This window comes from Aulostomus chinensis, chromosome 9 (genome assembly GCF_037954235.1).
Source record: "Aulostomus chinensis isolate RoL2024-O1b breed Wild chromosome 9, RoL_Achi_v1.0, whole genome shotgun sequence".
In the NCBI taxonomy this organism is placed as follows: domain Eukaryota; kingdom Metazoa; phylum Chordata; class Actinopteri; order Syngnathiformes; family Aulostomidae; genus Aulostomus; species Aulostomus chinensis.
This window is the reverse complement of record NC_141328.1, coordinates 23,475,126-23,494,389: the sequence shown is the minus strand read 5'-3', so window position 1 is coordinate 23,494,389 and position 19,264 is coordinate 23,475,126. Positions and strand designations below refer to the sequence as shown.

Below are 19,264 nucleotides of genomic sequence, written 5' to 3'. Positions count from 1 at the left end.
AGCAAGCTAGACGACGGAGGTGTTCCATCCAGGGCTGAACGTCCAAACGGTTCCAAAGGCTTTAGATAACATTGCTTATTCTGGCTGTAGCAGCTTGTGTTTTCAGGCTTCAGCCACCATAAAGAAATAGACATGGGTCTTTTTGTGTATGTTGCTTTTTGCCCAGATAGTTTCTCCAACATGGCCAATATAATTTGAGTTAAATCATATGATTAATTGGTCCCTGTTTCACTGGAGACACTCCAACAACCTCAGGGTGTCCCTGAGCCCCATTGTTAGCTTAGCAGCAAGAGTTTTGTACAAGTCCAGGTTTGTTAAATCAAGAGATGCTTTTACTGTCTCCAACAGCTGACGAAGGCTGCGCAGATGTTTCCTCGCCACACGAAATATGTAAACTGCACTCCGACTCAGTTGGGTTGAATATTCACAAAAACATACAAGTCACAGAACTTTTTTATTTTTTTTGCACATTTACACAATGACAAGTTATTCGATGAATACAGTTGTGTGGAAGGTACAGGAGAGAGAAATATGTGCCCTAGTGAATGAGGTCCGCTTGTGACCGTGTGTGAGAATGTGTGTGCGGCCTGTTCAGTGTGCAGAGGAGCTGGCGTGGCCTTCAGAAACGCACACGTACCCTCCATGAGTAGTTAGTAAGAACTTTGTCTTTTTTCTTCACGATGCAGGTGTATGTGCCCTCGTTGATGGCATTGGCTACTATCGTTATGTGGTCGTCTTTCAAAGAGATGTAGTTGGGGTGGGAGAACACCAGCAGTTCTCCATCCTTGTACCAGCTGTAACAGGATATATGCGTAAATCAACCCAGCCCGTGGTAAAATGAACAGACCAAAGAGCAAAGATACTCACTATACTTTGCCTTTCTTAGATGCTATTTTCTTTCCGCAACGAAAAGTTAGTTTTTTGCCTTCGACGACAAGCTTGTGTTTGGTCCGTGGCGGAGCTGGGGTGGGAGCCACGGTGGGGAAAGGGAATTCTGTAGGACCAAGGAAGGGTATTTCAGCTTTTCAGGCAATGTTATGGTAACAATTTACAAGAAGGATTCATAATAACGGTTCAAAAATACTCAGTTAATGAACTAAATTTATGGATTACAGCAAAGATGGATGGAAAAATTGGTGTTAAGGGTTACAGCTCCCTCACTTTACAAGAAGGGGAACAAAGAGAATTATTGAATGATTAATTATGCATTAGTAATGCTACCCTTAATGTAAAGTGTTCTGTGTACTGGTCTTTAAATGTTCTGGGCCATACGAGCATCATCCAAGGGCTAAGAAAGCACTGAGTTTGCAATAAACCTTGCTGCAGTTGCGAACCTGGACATCCCTCCCAAACAAACTGATCACTGTCAAAATGATACAAACATTATCACATTGGACACACTTCACAACCCCTGACCTGCAGGCGCCACAGCGATCTTATCAACGTAATCTCTCACATCTGGTCTCTCACAAACAAAACAGGCCGCTTTGTGAGCAACTCAAAAAATCTGCTTAAAAAACAGTCACTCTCTTAAATGCCGCAAAAATCCAAATTGACCTTGTGTGTCTCTAACCCTGAAGCCACAGTCTGAAATTCCAGCGGTTTGGAATCACTTAGGAATTTTCCACAGCCGTACAACATCTCCCAATCAACAATGAGGAACAGATTATTGTGTGCCAGGAATCGTATCCTCTTGCCTCTCTCTCCTCACTGTCCCTTGTTGCTGACAAAAATCTCAGAAAGCCACAACAATCAGGAGGAACCATTTCCTGTTTTGCAAGAGGAGACCTCACACTAGTGTCCTGTGGTGAAGCTACAGAGGTTTAGGCTGTCAGATGTGTTATCAGTTCTTACAATAAAGCAAAACTCATTACGGACAGGTACTCACTCCCCTCCGTCAGTGCAACGGGATTAAACACAGCCTCCGCCGGGATGCTGTTTTTCTCCACAACTTAACACTAACTCCTCCTGTAACAATTCGATTCTGAAAAAAAAAAACATCGCAGCTCTGCATGGCTGGACCTGTTGGCTCCCGTTGCTCCATTGGCAAACGGTTCACAGCAGCTCCTTGCACTGCTCAATTGAGAGAAAACCTTTTTTTTTTCCCCCCTTGGACTGCTGCTGCTTTTAGCTGCTGCTGTGTCTTACCGTAACAGAAATCACAGCTGGAGGGGCAGTGCTTCTGCATTAGCCTGCGTTTGCTGTCGCAATAGCCTTTCCGAGCCCAAGCCGGACAGATAAATAACCGGTCCAAACATCCTGGAGGAGAAAGAAGACAGAGTGAGGAGGATCAGTCAGCAGCGAAAGAATTTGGAGCACCGATGTGCTTTAAGATCCAAGGAAAATGACTCATCATAATACACACTAATAATGACTCATGAGTAGTTTATACAGTACTCATTAATGCCACGTTGGCTTTTAATGTCAGTCGTCAAAGACAAACATTGTGGCTCTAATGTTGGATGGTTGTGACCAAAGGTGGGTCACTGCCGCTGGTTATTGACACCTGGATTTAACTATGGATTTAATACCAGAATCAGAACTTCTGCCTTCTCCTCACTGAATTCTTATCATGACTTGGTTTAGAGTCACGCCGTCGCCTACTACAAGGGCTGCGCAACTGGTCAAAATGTAATCATTGTTACAATATGGTCCACTGCAACTTCCAGATTTGTTAGAGGTTAATTGCCTCAAAATACCATTTTATATTATATCGTATGTGGCGCTGCAGAGATGTCCTGCTGACAACTTATATTCTACAAATTTAAGAGAACGTTTGTTTGATACAATTCCCCAAAAAATCCTGTCATAAACACTTCACAATCATGCAGCCCTAACGACTACACCGCTCGGACAGACCAGTCTCTTCGATCGTTGACACATCGCTGTAATTTGGCGTGATGACAGTTTTGAGGAGGCTGTGGGGAAGCGTTCCAAAATGATCTCACTATAACACGCATGATAAAAGATGCTACCGTCATCTGTTTGGCTGAGCTGTTATCTCGCCGAGGTTGGTCCCTGCACAGGAAGGCAATTGGCTGTTACGGTCTTGAGGATTTTTTCTATTAAATAGGATTTAGAGGCTCACATATTGGATGAATTACACAACGTCTTCAACACCAATTAAGCCAATTTGTCTTTGACTTACTACCTCTAGATAGGACATATCCTGGACAACCTCAGAACCTTATGAATAGCCTCTGAGGCCGGCAGCCAAACAGTGGATATCCGGGCTAAAGCTTCCTCTCCAATTTGCCCATTAGCAACTCCAGAATGGAGCTGATAGATGACCTCCTTGACGGAATCGTTTCATAACTAACGTGAATGCAGATGAAATACAAAGTGGAATTGTGGTCACACAATAACAGATGGTTGCAAGGTTGTATTTCAACACTGTTCTGCCACACAGCCTGCGTGGAACCAAAGCCCGCTCTAACGGGATTGGTCAATGCTAGTCGGACTACACAGAACCAGAACACTTCAGATTCTGCATTCATGCTGTTTATTGATGTTATATCCTGATGTCTGTCAGATGGGTTTGATTTTTAAAAGGCCAAAACAAGATGGAGACCAACGTACCGTAGAGACGGTGCAAACCCCACACCTCATCCTGAGTGATTAGTTTGCGCCCCGTCAAAGTTGCATTCAGGTGCATTATAGCTTTTGGGTCCATGGAGTGCATGAGTCCCAGGACGTGGCCGATTTCGTGAGTTGCCACGTGGACGAGGTCTGTCAGCCAAACCCCTGCAACAAAGAGACTGGTGATTATTTTCTTTTTCAATCCATGTGTCCAGTTCAGCGTCTGCAGCATCCACCACCTCTCAGTTACATATAACATCAAACAGCATCAACAAACATGATTGGAACGCATGCCTTTCTTCCAGCTGAAGCGCATGTTTCCCAGAATCCAGTATTCATGGTCATCAAAGTGGATCTCGCCTGTTGGTGGGAAAAATGCGTGAGCCAACTCTCCGGTGATGCCATCGAAACAATGGTGCAAGTAGGACTGCAGACAGTCAGTGTGGTTGGCGGGGTAGAAGCCTGCCAGAACAGAGAGAGACACATACCTCAGAGCTGAGGAGGGAAACCCTCACTCCATTATTTCTGCTCTGTGTAGCCTAATGCAGGAGGATGATGAATTACAAAACACAGAGCTTCTTCAGCCTTGACTCTGCACGATGACCACTCCTACCACCCCTCACCCAAAGGGACAGACAAAGCATAACTTAGACTGCTTCACCATGGGCTGACATGCATGGAATTTTTTTTCCCATTATTTAGAATTATGAATCACGCTTAGTAATATAGTCATGGTAGTATGATTTAATGAGTTTGGAGGTGAAGACATTTTGGCGAGGACAGCATTGAGAGAAAAACAGAAATGACGAAGCAAGGGTCTGGAGCTGGGAGCCAAGGGACATCTGTTGAAGATTGTTGTAGCCACATGCAAAGTACCCACCGATCTTAATGTCTGCCTCTTGGTCAGCTGGCACCTCTCTGAAGCTGAACGGCGAGACATCGCTCCACATGCCAAAAGCCTTGGCAATGCCTCGGCGTGTGTCGCTCGCATTTATCAGGTTTGTAGGGTAGGACAGCAACCTGCTCAAAAAGCAAAAGTGTTATGTAATTTATACCGGCCTCGACTGACATTCCTCTACAGCGGGGACTCTGCCAAAACACAATGGCTACTGTTCAGACAGACCAGAATTCCCACAAGTACAGCAAGTCCAGCTCCATTATTGAGACTTGATATTTTCTTATACCTCAGCCGTGGTTCGACTTTTCTCGACCAGTGTCATCTACTGCCAATACGAAAGCGATAAAGATATAATTTTACAAATTTAGGAATGGTTGAAATTAGACTCTGTCTACTGTCCTGTCAGTAGAGAGCCTGCCAATGTTTCCACCATCACCAAAACACAGTGATCCAACCAGTCTGGTTAAATCTAATCTGCAATGATTTAACTTTATGGGATCATCTTTTCACAACTCCAAAAAGAATAAAAGTTTCACTGGATCTTCCCCAAACAGATTGTGCAGCACAATCCAAATGCGCTAAAGCCAAGCAATAGCAGTGTTGGTGCCAAAGTCCACTATACTTCTTCCCCTCTGATAAATGAAAAAATGAGAGTTCAGTCAGACAATCACAGTCAGATGACTTTTGCTTGTCCTACAAACATCAGTGGCTTCCTCGGCTGATCTTTGAAGTTAAGATCTTAAATATAAGATAAATAAGTCCATTCAGCTGCAGCTAACCAACAAAAAGATGTGTGAAATGACGATTTTGATGGTGTTAAAAAAAATACTGTTCTGCACCAGCAGATAAAACGTTGACAAAATCAGTTGGATTTAGAGGTTTGCTTTCATTGTTTGCTAACGCCAACTTCAACTGAAAAGTATCCGCACACGTTTTCTTTTTGCCAAAACCAACATCAGTCGGACTCTCATCTTTGTGTTCTCATCCATGGACCTGGGAGGATTTGTCTTCCTTTGTTTAGTTTTCCACGGCTGTACATGTTGCTGAGTTAACAAGGGGATGAATTGCAAATAAATACTTGTATGTTAGCTTGAACTTGTCCCATTTGAGCTGCTCCGGGGTGAGGGTGTAGCGCTTGTTCCTGGAGAGGTGAAGCACTTGTGAGTGGGCCTCTTTGCGGATCCCGATGAGCAGCACAGTGGTGTAAGGTTCTTCCTTGGACAAAGAAAAACCTTTAATGAATCACTTCACACTGTGTTAACTATTGAAATGAGTGCAAGAACTGAACCACAGAGGCTACGAAACTGCATGAAACTACAGCGAATAGTGCGCAACCTTTACATACCAATGAACACCCCTTACACTGAGGCCCTCGCTACCAGGTTAAATCTCTACATTTCACATTATTTGGAGTCTTATATTTTGTGTCTGTGTTGATATTCCCTAGCGAGCACATCGGTAGTGCTGTGCATTGCGTCATCCAACAATCTCCAATATGTCCAAAGCTGATTGAGGGACCAACAGTACCAACGGATAATCTGACAAGTGGGTGATATGCGAGTTGGTTAGCAGGCTAGTTTGTTAGCCATTCAGCAAGATTGAGGTTTTACAAAACCCCATTGAAAAAATATGTAACTATTATATCTCTGATTGCAAAAAAAGAACACCATCTCTCCACCAGCTTAAAAAAAATACTGAGTTTGACAAGCTATACACTGAACCAGCTCTCTCACTGGTGGATACACGTTTAGTGTAAAAGTCACCAAAAAAACAGCTGTAAGAAGAGGCTTTTGCAGCTGCAGACATGAAACTACATTTGTAATCTGACAGTTATTAAAGCACTCTACTTCAGTTATTTCATTGCTTTGTATTAAAATTTTAATGTATTGGAATTCCACTTCACGGAAACAGGAAGTGGTCAGCAGTAAAAGTGCGTTCGTAACATTAAAAATGACCCTTTTCACAGATAGGCTGTGTGTCTCAGGATGGGAAATACTGACTTCAGATAATAACACCTGGATTATATGCTTTGAAGGCCATCTGTGGGTGCTTTGCATTTGAGTGCTTTCATAAATAATCTGTGACTGAACGTTTTGGTTTGCGTTGGCAAGGGTATTTCATAAAAGCTATAGCACCAGATGATAAAGCCTAAAAGTTTTTATGGAGATGGGTTTAAGTTATAAATCCACTTTCCAACACTTGAAACCGAGCCACGATTCTGACCCGTTCTGCGCTTGGCTTCCTGTCCTAACTGATACATTTTCGGATGATTTACAGAGGCGCATTCAACATGGATGAACTGCAACCACTGCTCTTAACAAAGGGCAACTCTGCTTAATCTTAGCAACACCTCTATGCATATAAAGCATAGAAACCACAGAGACTCCTTCACATTGGTCAGTGTATTTTAAAGGAACCAGCCAAATTATATCAGTACCGATTCACCTTAAATCAGACACCCCTGCGTGCAGAAGAGCGTAAAGTATACCTTAGAGCCATGGTTTCCAAACACGGTTATGTCAGGAGTGCCCTGAAAGAATCTGTAAGCTCTTCCTGTAAATCTTATTTTTCCCGCCTCAAAATTTTTCCCACCTTGTTCTGATTGGCTCCGACCCTGATCCATATCATTCCACACACTTTAAGGCAGCAAGTACAAGCCAGAGGGAGAATCGGGCTACAGGCAGGTCATCTAGGGCCGCGCACTGAGTGAGCCTACAAATATAACCATCACCTCCAGGGTCTGCAAAAATAATGCCCTTGAGCACACAAAATGTTGATCAAATACTGATAAATAGTTAAAAGGATCTTGCCCCACGCCCATGGGTGCGGCAGCGGGTGCAGTGAATCAGCTGGAGACTTATTCCCAATTTGAGGTAACCACCTACTGTGAGCCCTCCCACGTTCCAAGTCTGACAGGGATAGCATTAATGCTCTCTAGCGCTAACTGGTGGTGCTAGCACTAACAGTCAAAAGGTGCATTTCCGGCCTCTTGAAGACTGACATTGTACTTTTGAGGTAGCAAATAAACTTTTGCGGAAACATTCCTCAAAAGTGCAAAGAACTTGTCTATCTTGTGCCTCGATTTTTACAATGGATTACGAGTATTGAATCAAACATGAACTGTGCCCAATCCTTGTGTCTTTTTAGAAAATGTATTGTCTTATTTTTTCCCTCTCCACACTTAACGTTGTCACATCAACCGCGCTTGCAACCGTCATTCCAACCTCACGTCATCTAACAGTGTCTGAAACTTCCTTGCCTCTCGCCTTATACCAATGTGGAATTTTTGTGGGTTCGCGTCCCATAATTTCTGTGATTTTCCAAAATAGACAACAGGACATTCATAGCCCCTTCAGAGTGTGAGTAGTTAGGTGTGTGGCGGTGTGAAAATATGCAGGGTTTTTGTCCATTCCATTCTAGCTCTTTTTTTTGTGTGTGTGTGCATCACAAGACTGAGCAGAGCCTGACAGAGAAGTGAACTCTGTTATCTCCATTTGTATGATTCACTGCATCTTTTTTGGCAATTCATAACAAGTCGGATGATGATTGTTCAGCCTTGAATGGAGTTGAGTGCCGTACGATGATGGTAGATACATTAAGTAAATCCTTAGTGGTACTTCAGTGCAGGGTGAATGCTTCATATTTCAGAGGCATCTTGGCAACCGAAGATGGGGGGCTGATATCAGAGCCCCTCCCATCAGTCTATATTCTACACCCTGTCCTCAGGTTCCTGTTTCAGCTTCACCCAGTCAAGACAAATAGAGGCAGAGCTTCCTTCTTTTCCTTTCCAAAACAGTGAAACGGGGGCAGGTCGTCTGGAAGATGTCTCCAGCCTTGATGTAAAAGATGTTTCTGTCTTGCATTATACATTCAGGTCATTGTTTTGTCAAATGCTTTCTTTCCTGACCTCAGTTGGCATGCTGGGGTTTTGTGTTCAGTGATTTATGAGGTGTTCCATGTAGTCAGCAGCCAGCACATTTCTCTCTGTCTTGTGTCTTGTTAAATTCACTGCAAATCTAATCTCAACAAGTGCGCGAGACTCAACTTTAAAGCCAGCGGTGAGCGTTAACACACAGGGCAAAACATCTGAGGGAAAATCCCACAGGACCTTGAGGGGAGTCTGGAAGAGTTAGAGCTCGGCTCCTGAGCCTGTTGAAGCAGGGATTATTATTGTCATTCTCATTTAAAGAGACACCGGAAACCCAAGTCTTTTTTACTGCATTTTAGTAAAGCACAAAACTAGACATTGCACTGATAGAAACTGTTTAAATTAATGACTTCCACAATACTTCTCCTGTCCACTCCTCTGCTACATCTCCACAGTTTTAAAGGTGACATTTTTATTTCCTAAGGAATAACATTCAAAAACATTCGACCTATTTGATTACATTCTTCTCTAATTTGTCTTGCTGGATAGCCTGCGAGACATACACACAAGGCTTATCTAAGGTAGTTATGTAACCCTCAGCAGCAGCAGCAGCAGCAGCAGCACTCCTGATGGTCACATAATGAGAGTGTGTGGCAAAGGAAGTGACATAAAGCCATTCCTCCGGCTCTGTCTCCCAGCCAGAGGCTGGCAGTGATGGAAGAAGAGTGTGGAGAAACTTATTTATCCAATTATAAGACCCTTCAGGGTCCAATGTGTCGCCTGATCCCATTAATCTCATTGAATCTGATAAGTCTTCGCATGCAACAAATAATATATTTCAAGACTGTGACTAAATGGATGGTGAACATTTATAGTTATCTAAAGAAGGGATAGCTGCATAACAAATCGTTGAGCTGCTTTTAATAATTCGCTTTTTAGATCTGGTATTGTCCCACTACCTGTCCTGCTCTATGCTGACGACATGGCTTCGTGCAATTATATTGTAATATAATGTTTGAAACTCTTCGTCAACTTCGGTTAAAAACTTAAAGATTTTACAGAATTATTCATCAACGTGAACTCGTGATAAAGTTCGAGACGATCCAAACTTTCTCGTTGTTCATAATTCACCAATTTAGCATTTCATCAATAACTTTGAATAAAAAAGCGCTTCTGCTTGTAATAATGTGCCGAATCCAACGTGGGTTTTATTAATTAATATATAATATAACAGTAAAACCCCTATCACTTTATAAGCACAGACAATTTCAGAATAAAGCTGGTAGGTGTTTTGGAAAATAAAGGAACCAGCAACCTACTTGGCCAACAATTTGTTCAGATCCTCTGGGTGGTCGCAGCATGAGCATACCTCTAACCTCCAGGAGGGAAACGCTGCGGTTTGCTGCATCCCTGCGAGCAGGAGGCTGAGTAGCGCGGCCGCCAGCAGCGGAGCGAAGTCCCGGTAGCCTCTTCGCAGACTCCTAGGAGCCTGACAGCCCTCCATGGCTGCGGTATCACACCTCCAGGAGACACAACTCAACAAATAGTCCATCAGCGACGTCTGCACGGGGGGTGGGAGTGGGGGCGATAACTACTTCTTGGCCATGGCAAATTTTTGGCACTTGGTTGCTACTTGGGGAGCTTGTGGTGCTGAGTGCGGTCAGTCCAGCACCCTCGGACCGGAGAGGAGGCAGTGCAGACTGCACCAGTGCGCTGCTCCCATCTCTTCCGCAGCAGCGTGCGCCTGCCAGAGGGCTGGTTTCACATTACTGTAGACGGGGCAGGGGGTCAGCGTCGAGACGATCTAATGAAAACCAAACGCGCTCTGTCCATCAAACCAGTTGCTGCCTGCAGCCGCCGGAGATTCACTTAGAGCAGAGGCAGATGCTTTATTTTGAAGACGATTTTCATGACTTTTATGAAACACTCCCTGAAAATAAGTGAAGCCAGTGTTGGCTGTTATCCTCCAAAAAAGACCCGGGACTACAAAAAACAAGAGAATAAACAAACCATATAAACAAAAACAGAAACAGATCCAATTGAATCCACTTTTATCACTTTGGAATTAAAATAGTTTCATATTCAGCTGAACAGACGCGCTGCTGCCTTTTTTCTTCCACCGAGGATGCTTTTACTTGACGTTAGCAGGAAGAACAGGGGGAACACTGATTTTAGAAATTTGACTTTTTAAGTACTTTACAAATAAAAAAAGGTAAGAAAACAACAATGAACTAACAATCGTGAACAATTTCTATCACATGAAGGTTGGATGGGACATATTGCAGCTTATTACCAGTTCTAGAAGGCATAAGCTTGGGTCCATGAGTGCTGGCAGCAGTGGACTCAAGTCAAGCTCAAGTCATAAATTTGATGGCTTCATAAATAACACAGAAAATTATATACATACATACATATATACATATACATACACATATACATATATATATATATATAAAACATGACATGACATTGGACTTCACTCAGACTTGAGCCTCTCATCCCTATAGATATGTTACTTTACTTTCAGACTTGCACAAATGAGAGGAAAAACTGATCCAGTCCAAACCTGCTAACTGCTACTTTTGCCCCAATACTTATTATTTTATTCTTGCTCCTTTGTCACTTTGCTCAGATGTCCACATTTCTTGACTTGGACTTAGTTTGGACTTGAAAAACAATGACTTCCGCCTCTGGGTGGCTACAGGGCCTACACCTCTTGTCACAAGTCTGTTTTCTGTTTTTGACCAGCAGGATTGTAGGGTATTATTAGTTTTGCAAGATGGTAAATACATAGAAAATGTGAGGGAGCAAAACACCCCACTCCTTAGGGTTCAAGTGTGAGAGTGTGTTCTTCACGAGGGTGGAAAACAGATTTCTTTTGGGCTGGAAGTATGACTCGTGTCATACTGTTGTACTGTAATATTATTTCATGTAAAACATTCTTTATTTTCCCTTCTTAAATTCATATAATGTATGGCCTCTCTCGCACCACCCGCCGCCTGCATCGCCCCCCTACGCCCCCTTATTCCCTGCTGTTACACCAGCCTGCGCTCCCCTCCCATGAACCAGTCTGCTATCCAGTCCTCCCATCAAGCTGGCTTGCTCTCCCTGCCCCCCCTGCCTACCAGAAGTCCACATTCTGTATTATCAACTGTTTTCTTGTCTGTTACAACATCTATTGCACGTCTGTCCATCCTGGGTGAGGGATCCCTCCTCTGTTGCTCACCCTGAGGTTTCGCAGATTTTTCCCTGTTAAAAGGGTTTTCTATGGAGTTTTTCCTCAGTCGATGTGAGGGTCTCAGGGCAGAGGATAAGTAAAGAATAAAATTGCTTTGCCTTGCCTCTTCAAATGGTGTAGATAGTTAACAATGCTCACTGGGGGCTGCCTGGTGGTGCAGTGGTCAGCACTGTCACCTAACAGCAAGAAGGTTCAGGGTTCGAGCCCTGGCTCGGCCATGGGATCTTTCTGTGTGGAGTCTGCATGTTCTCCCTGTTCTCTCTGGTACTCCAGCTTCTTCCCACCGTCCAAAGACATCAAGAGTGGACGAGGCTGATTGATACTCTAAATTGACTGTAGGTGTGACTGTGAGTGTGAATGGTTGTTTGTCTGTGTGTGTTGGCCTTGCGATGGATTGGCGACCTGTCCAGGATGAACCCCGCTTCTCACCCGTAGCCGCTGGGATAGGCTCCACCCCCCCCCCCCGTGACCCTCAATAGGAATAAGCGGAAGACAATGGATGGATGGATGGCTCACTGGGACTCTTTCTTTCTCAGTATAATAATGAGCAATCTGAGATCAATCTGGATTCATCTTTTTTTTTTTTTCAAAATGATGCCTAAATTAAGTCATTCAACCTTATAGAAAAAAAAAAAGATTTAACTCAGTGGTTTTAGGTTCCATCGTGGCAGATTCAAAATGATCAATCCCCGTATCTGTTGAACAAGTTCACAGCAAACAAAAATCCACTCAAGCCCACATCTGCCTCACTGCATGTTCACACATATCCACAAAATCCTTCTTCAAATGTTTTTATGCGCAGACATGTGAACCAGAAGCATAGCTATCTTGAATGAGAAGTGATATATCAGGTCTCCTGCTATTAGTGGTTTCTTGTTTAAACCGCTGTATCCAACATACTCCACTGTTACTCAAGTATATAAACTGGCAACTCTCACTTCCTTTGGCTGAGAATGTGGGCAGGTCACTGCGTCAATGAACTTCATTTTACCTACATGAGGCAGGAGTGTGCACACACACTTCTACCTGCTCACCAGCATCCTGTTTGTCACGCAAAGGTTATGTTATATGAGAGGTGTGGAAAATTTTCAATGTATTTTTTTGTATTTTGTAAAAGACATTTTTAGGTTTGCTTGGCTAGATAGTTCATTGTGTATGGACCAAATAATGAAATAGTGATCCTTAATAGGCGTCCAGAAATCAAACCAGTAATAAAAGTTTTTTTTAAGCTTTGTCAAAAGCGAGGCCCACCATGTCAGACTGTGAAACCACTGAATTACAGAATTAAACTTTTCCTTCATCGCATCACACATCGTGCTATTTCCTTAAAGTTGGATATGAAGTTAGAATTCTTCCGTCAACTGGATTCTATTCATCTATTTGTTTCCTGGCTTTAACTTGACTTTAAAAGCTTTATCAGTCATCCCATATGATTATAATTCCTTTGTTTTTATTTTGTATTTCAAAACATTGAAAAGATGTTAAAAGTTTCATTATTGTTTAATGCCACTTTGCAGAAAAATATGCTGTAAATATTAAATGTTTGTCTCTCCTAGTTGTCTCTCCTCTGCCTTAATCCAGTACTTAATAATGAAAATATGAAATTGAGACTAATTCCTTATAAAAGTATTTGTAATTTCAGTCAGTTTTCGCTTTTATAAGCACATATTTAGGATTCCTGTGGTTTGATTTATTGTTTATTAATGTATCAAAACACTTAGGTCTAAATAAAAAGGCGGAACCATTTGTATCGGTTGCTTTCTGGTCGACCACTTAAAGACGTCACACTGGGAGTGGAGGAAATGGCGCCTGACAGGTGCTGGAGGGTTACTGGCCAACCAGTCAACTACCCACGAAGTTGACACGTAAGCTATCAAGCTGCCTCTCACCGCACCAAACTCCGAGTACCCAGAAATATGTTTTTAGGTGGCAGGAAGCTCCGTTGTCGGACGGTGAAGCCGTAAGAGGTAAGATACCCGCAGTCAGACATTTCCTCCTCTCTGTCCCTGCACTGTTAGCTCGGCGGCTAACCAGTTAGCGTTAATCCCATAATCTCATTCTAAACCTCCCACTTCACTCGTGGTGTGGAGCACTTCCTAATGTCCAGTGACTACAGCTGCCCAGTTCCTTCTCCTGCCAGCTCCTACTCACAACCCCCCTCAAACCAGGGGAGTCTGTCTCTCAAACAGAATTTATCGAGCGATATAAAAATAAAGCAGAAGAAAGGGATCGGGAACGTGTCAAGTCCTTGCAGTGTCATTCATTGTTGTGTGGCGGGTCTGCTTTATGATGGCTTGGTATTTTTGAACACTGACTACACTACCTCAAATGTATTAGATATTTTAACCCAGATCTTAATGTTGTACAGTATATCAGCCCTTCAAAAACGATCTTTCTTTCCCGGGGTGTGTAATAAAGGATGGACCGATTTGTTTTTTTCAGGGCGGATACAAAATATCAGTTAATCAAGGACGCCAATAACCGACACCGGAGGCTGATACTAATTTGCAATAAATGTTGAAATTTCCTTGTAAAAATGAACACCTATGCAAACCCCAGTTTTAGGCTTCCTTTTCAATGAAAACGTGTTAATGGAAAGTTTTTTTTATTTATGAAGCTCTATATGATTTAAAAGTTATCAAGTGTGATGTAAATTAAAGTAGATAAACATGTAGCAGCAGTAGAATAATTTCTGAACTTACCAGACTGTTGCAGCTGTGCTGATATTTGAAACTAATTCAAATGAACAGGATGATCTGGATCTTAGGAACACTGGTACAACCCAGTAAAGAGCACCATATCACATCCTACGAAGTGACCGTAAAAGCAGTCATGTACTCAATGCATGAGCTGACTTATGAATGGCAGGTTATATCAATATGGTGTCCATAGGTCCCAATTTAAAATATGAAATTGCATTTTTTTTCTTTTTTAAAAGAAGCTTTAAGTTAAAACCCACTAACGGTTAATACCCACTAACACTTGACGCTCTACTGAAACGTTTGGCATATTTTATTGTGGTGAAACATTACAGTTGGTATCAAAGCTGCCATGTGTTGTGTTTTTGTCTCTCTTCATTGGGCTGATATGTTTGTTCTGCTACAGGAGCACCTGAGTGTGGCATTTGGGATCATTGCTGCTACTCTAAATCCCTGGCAGAGGAATGGCCAAAGAGCTGAAGTACGGCAGGGCGGAACCATTTGTGCTGGCTGGATCAAATGGGCATAACGGTACACAGTGGCAGCCTGGAATGAACAACGTGGTGCAGAATCACGCTCCAGGATCTAACTGCATGTCGAGGATGGCCCGTGTCGCCTCAGACGTCAGGCATAAGTGTGCTGCCTATGTGCTAGCACTGAGACCGTGGAGCTTCAGTGCCTCGCTCACGCCAGTGGCTCTGGGAAGCGCACTTGCCTACAAACTGGAGGGATCAGTGGACTTGGTCATCCTGTTGGTGTGTGCTGTGGCTGTCCTGGTAGTCCACGGGGCAGGTAACCTAGTGAACACCTACTATGACTTCTCTAAAGGGATTGACCACAAGAAGAGTGACGACAGGACTCTTGTGGACGAGATCTTGGAGCCGCAGGATGTTGTTATGTTTGGAGCTTTGTTATATTCTTTGGGATGCTTGTGTGCCACCCTTCTCTACTTCCTGTCTACACTCAGACTGGAGCACCTAGCCCTTATTTATTTTGGGGGGCTGTCCAGCTCCTTTTTATATACTGGAGGTGAGTCAAATATTAACTTCTTGGATTACACATACACACACACACACACACACACACACACGAGGCAGGTGCCAGATAAAGGGGCTATTTGAAATAGTGGAACTTTTTCATGATAGCAGGGAAGAGTGCACTGCACAGCCATGGCCAGAAAATCAAATCCTTTTATGTAGAACTTTTATCGAACTTACAGTTCATCCACTAAATGGCTTCTTCCTCCACTCAAAACTTTTATCCAGTGATGCAAATAGATGGGTTTTAAAGTTTTTGAGATACTCTTGCATGAAATGTTTGCCTCCACCTGATGGTGGTGAGATGTACTGCTCTAAGAACTGAAATGCATCTTAGCAGCACTGAGTCTTAGTTCGAAGATATTTCAATGATGCTTATGCAGAGACCCGCTCCCACAAAACTCTGCGTGGCTGGCTAGTGATAGAAAAGACTTTTTTTGTTGTTATACTTGGCAGGTTCTGATGTCAGCATCAGTCAGCAGCTCGGTCATTAAACCTTCTGCCAGCCGAAATCGAGGCTCAGTTTAATGTAACACATAAGTGATATGGCCAATTACAAAATGTCATTTCTTTTGCTCAAGGCATTTGATCAGGAATAATGAAAAAAAGTAAAGAAAAACAACTGTCCTGCACTGTTGGCACTGTTTGTTCTGAATATTTAACTACTTCTCTGTATTGCCTTTCACTCATCTGCTCATGCATGTTGTGTTGTTAGGATAAGACACAGCCGCACAGCGGACAGGTAGAAAAGGAAGGCACTAACTGAACAGCCTTTTTACCCGCTGTCCCTCTTGTAAGTGTGACCTTTGATAAAGACTGAGTCAGCTGTCTTCTAAGTTGCTTTTCCACTCGTGTCTTTTTGTGAACACTGCAGCTCTCACCTCTCCCATTGACATGATGGACACATTTTACTTAACAGATTTTATGCAGTCAAATTAATGTGATCAGTTTTCCAGCGTTGAACAAAAGAACAAGATGCTCTCGGTTGTATAATGGGAATCCTATCATCCAGGGTTTAAAACCTTCGAAACACATCTGAATTTGCCTGCTGTGTTCATTTGGAGCATTCAGGTAAAATCCCACTTTCAAGTACAGTGGGGGATAAGATGATGTATTCCATTTACCGACTGATAGTCTTTGTTCCTGCCAAGCCTATTTTAGGCATTTAGCCAAAAACCTATTAAAAAAAACCCAAAACATTGACTTTGAGATGAAGGAAGCGCACAGTCAACAATACCAACTTTCTTAGGAGTTTTAGGACACCTACTGTACATCTCTATAGAATTCAAAAGAGCAATGATATTCCAAAGCAGTGAAATAAAACCATTTACAATTTACAATTTTGCCATATCACTCACCTCTACATTTCAGAGGCTCTGATCTTTATGGGAGTGCAGTTCTTAACATCTGAAGCGCCCCTTAGTTGTTGGTGTATTCTAACGATGAAATTCTTGTCATCTGCAGTTGTGGTTCTGTTGTTTACCTGCAGGACTCCCATCAGACCCAGCAGCTGACTGATGTTGCGTATGTGGAACTAGAGAGCAGTGAAACAGCTGCTGTGGTCTTGTTAGGCTGAAACATAAACCTGTGTACTTCCACCAGACTGACAGATTGACTTCCACAGCTGAAAGGTTGAATTCTGTTTGCCTTCTTTCCCCAGGCATCGGTTTAAAGTATGTGGCCCTGGGAGACGTGGTCATCCTCATCACCTTCGGCCCGCTGGCAGTCATGTTTGCCCACGCAGTGCAGGTGGGCTACCTGTCAGTGCTGCCGCTGGTCTACGCCGTCCCGCTGGCCCTCAACACGGAAGCCATCCTCCACAGCAACAACACCAGAGACATGGACTCTGACAAACAGGCGGGCATCGTCACTCTGGCCATCCTTATAGGGCCCACGCTGTCCTACGTCCTCTACAACCTCCTGCTCTTCGCCCCTTACGTGCTCTTCTGCATCCTCGCCACACGTTACACCATCAGCATGGCGCTGCCACTGCTCACGCTACCCATGGCCTTCCCCTTGGAGAAGCAGTTCCGCAGCCGATACTACGCCAAGATACCGAATAAGACAGCCAAGCTCAACCTCCTCATGGGACTTTTCTACGTGTTCGGCATCATCCTGGCACCTCCTGGCAGCCTGCCGTTACTGTGATTCATTAGCTTTCTCATGTTTTAATACAGACTAGCTGATGTGCCCCCTTGTATTGTACGAAGCAATCCGAGGTATCACTAGCTTAATTTATTGTCTAATTTATATGTTGAATAGGAGTTTAGTTGAGTTTGTCCCTTATTCAACTCTGAGGTCATAGTCAGATGTATTTTTTTTCAGTATTAAGCCCACTGTATGTTAAGAGTGTATGTAGAAGTATGCAACATTTTTACCTTAATGACTGACCATAAACCAAGGGTTGCCATATTGTAGTTTCCCCAAACATAACACTGGAACCCAGAAACATCAATAAACCATTCATATCCACTTCGTTCTCCCTCCCTGGGTCATGCTGTTGTTCATTGTGATTTTTATTTTGTTTGTTTTTGTTTTAAAAGCCAAATAGTATTTCATTGGATTGTAATAAAACTCACTGATGCTCAATTGCTATGTTTTCTTTTCGGAACAAAGCCAAAGAAGTTAAACTTTCTTGCCTCCTAAATAAACACGGTATAACTGTATGTCACTCATGAGGGACATTTTCTCATGTATTGATGTGATGTAATTAGCCCGTCTGAAAAAAAACACAAAACTACACCATTTGAAAAAGTTTCCTGTAACACATGCAAACTGCTAATAACCGAAGCTATTTAATTAAATTATCCTACCAAGATTGAAGACACATTTCACACAGTAAGTTGTATGGTTGACATCATCAGAACATCCCATTAAAGAAGTGTTTCCTCTGTACTGGTAAACATACTGATGGTTGAGAATTTACTGGCAAACCTGAATAAATGGGCGGGGACCAGTACAATACCTGCTTTATACCAAGGGCAGGAGGGGTAACTGAATGGTTTAAGTGTGATCATGGTGTGCGGGAACCTTCAGGGTCACCAGATCTCAGCTCACTGGAAAACCTGAGAATGCGGACAAGCTTGGAAGACGGTGCTCTCCAAAATTCTCCTCTGAACAACAAATGTGGGAATATTACCTGGAATACTGCTGGTCGTCCCTCCGTTACAGCTCCACAGGCGTGTGGAAACGAGGCCAGGTGGCTCCCTGAGACTCTTGGTGTTAGTTTTTCCCTGAATGTGTCAACTGTCTTGAGACGCAGGTCGTCATACAGCTTCTGTTGCTCCATGAAAGACTTCAGTGTCTCCGTTATTATTTCCCCTGTGTCTGTTCAGTTGAGAATGACACAGGAAAGAAGCCGAATGACACACCACAGAAAAAACTATTGTTTTCTCACTGTAACACAGTACATGCGACAAGACATCACACATCAACCCATTCTTTCATTAGCAAATATTTAATGGAAGGTTAATTGTTTATGAATTGAGTAATATTGGATGAAACGGCCTTTAATAGCAGAGGCTTTGTTAGAACGAAATGCCACGGTTGCAAATTAAAACTGGAAAACTGTGTGTTTGTGTGGAGTTCAGCAGGGGGCAGTGTTGGATAACCACTCCATGCCGCTAAAGGTAACTTAAACACAAAGGTTTGGAGTCCACAGCTCCTCTCACAGGAGACATTTGACGTTTCAGAGCAGGCAAAAGCACTGGTTGAGTTTAACAACATTACTAATGGCTGCATTGTAGGTGAGCCAGACCCAGAGCTCTGGCCTTGTTCATGATCCCTCACCAGTAGGGCTTACTGGGACAGGTAATGGAAGAATTGAAACCACTGATAATAAGTTCACGTGCTTTTCCTCCCCCTGAGAGGTCAGAATGCAGGGAAAAGAACCTATTGGCCCTTTAAAGATCAAGGGAAATATGGCCCTGGTCTATTTATGTCATT

The 19,264-nt window shown here is 43.1% G+C and overlaps 2 protein-coding genes across 4 annotated transcripts; one reads left to right on the top strand and one right to left on the bottom strand.

Annotated features, from left to right (window-relative positions):
- Positions 1 to 447: 447 nt before the first annotated feature.
- mmp23ba (matrix metallopeptidase 23ba) lies at positions 448 to 10,068 on the bottom strand. 3 transcript variants are annotated; one of them, XM_086214354.1, is made up of 8 exons: positions 9,715 to 10,068; positions 5,556 to 5,692; positions 4,460 to 4,602; positions 3,874 to 4,041; positions 3,580 to 3,744; positions 2,149 to 2,259; positions 868 to 994; positions 448 to 794 (listed from the first exon to the last, which is right to left on the bottom strand). In XM_086214354.1, the coding sequence occupies exons 1-8, from the start codon at positions 9,895 to 9,897 to the stop codon at positions 620 to 622; spliced, it is 1,209 nt and encodes a 402-aa protein (XP_086070480.1). In that variant the 5' UTR covers positions 9,898 to 10,068; the 3' UTR covers positions 448 to 619. The 3 variants fall into 3 exon arrangements, with proteins under 3 accessions (XP_086070480.1, XP_086070481.1, XP_086070482.1); XM_086214355.1 differs by having other exon boundaries at positions 4,460 to 4,599; positions 9,715 to 10,067; XM_086214356.1 differs by having other exon boundaries at positions 9,665 to 9,763.
- A 3,288-nt stretch (positions 10,069 to 13,356) lies between these two features.
- On the top strand, positions 13,357 to 17,908 carry ubiad1 (UbiA prenyltransferase domain containing 1). Its single transcript, XM_086212761.1, has 3 exons — positions 13,357 to 13,550; positions 14,689 to 15,311; positions 16,980 to 17,908. The coding sequence occupies exons 2-3, from the start codon at positions 14,747 to 14,749 to the stop codon at positions 17,465 to 17,467; spliced, it is 1,053 nt and encodes a 350-aa protein (XP_086068887.1). The 5' UTR covers positions 13,357 to 13,550; positions 14,689 to 14,746; the 3' UTR covers positions 17,468 to 17,908.
- Positions 17,909 to 19,264: the final 1,356 nt, after the last annotated feature.

Bases quoted from the DNA above. Each gene is read 5' to 3' on its own strand.
- mmp23ba (XM_086214354.1), bottom strand. From the start codon at position 9,897: ATGGACTATTTGTTGAGTTGTGTCTCCTGGAGGTGTGATACCGCAGCC. The intron at 4,603-5,555 runs GTATTTATTTGC...TTGCTTTTTGAG, and splicing joins AAGTTCAAGCTAACATACAA to CAGGTTGCTGTCCTACCCTA. The intron at 3,745-3,873 runs GCATGCGTTCCA...TCTTTGTTGCAG, and splicing joins GCGCTTCAGCTGGAAGAAAG to GGGTTTGGCTGACAGACCTC.
- ubiad1 (XM_086212761.1), top strand. From the start codon at position 14,747: ATGGCCAAAGAGCTGAAGTACGGCAGGGCGGAACCATTTGTGCTGGCT. The intron at 15,312-16,979 runs GTGAGTCAAATA...TTCTTTCCCCAG, and splicing joins CTCCTTTTTATATACTGGAG to GCATCGGTTTAAAGTATGTG.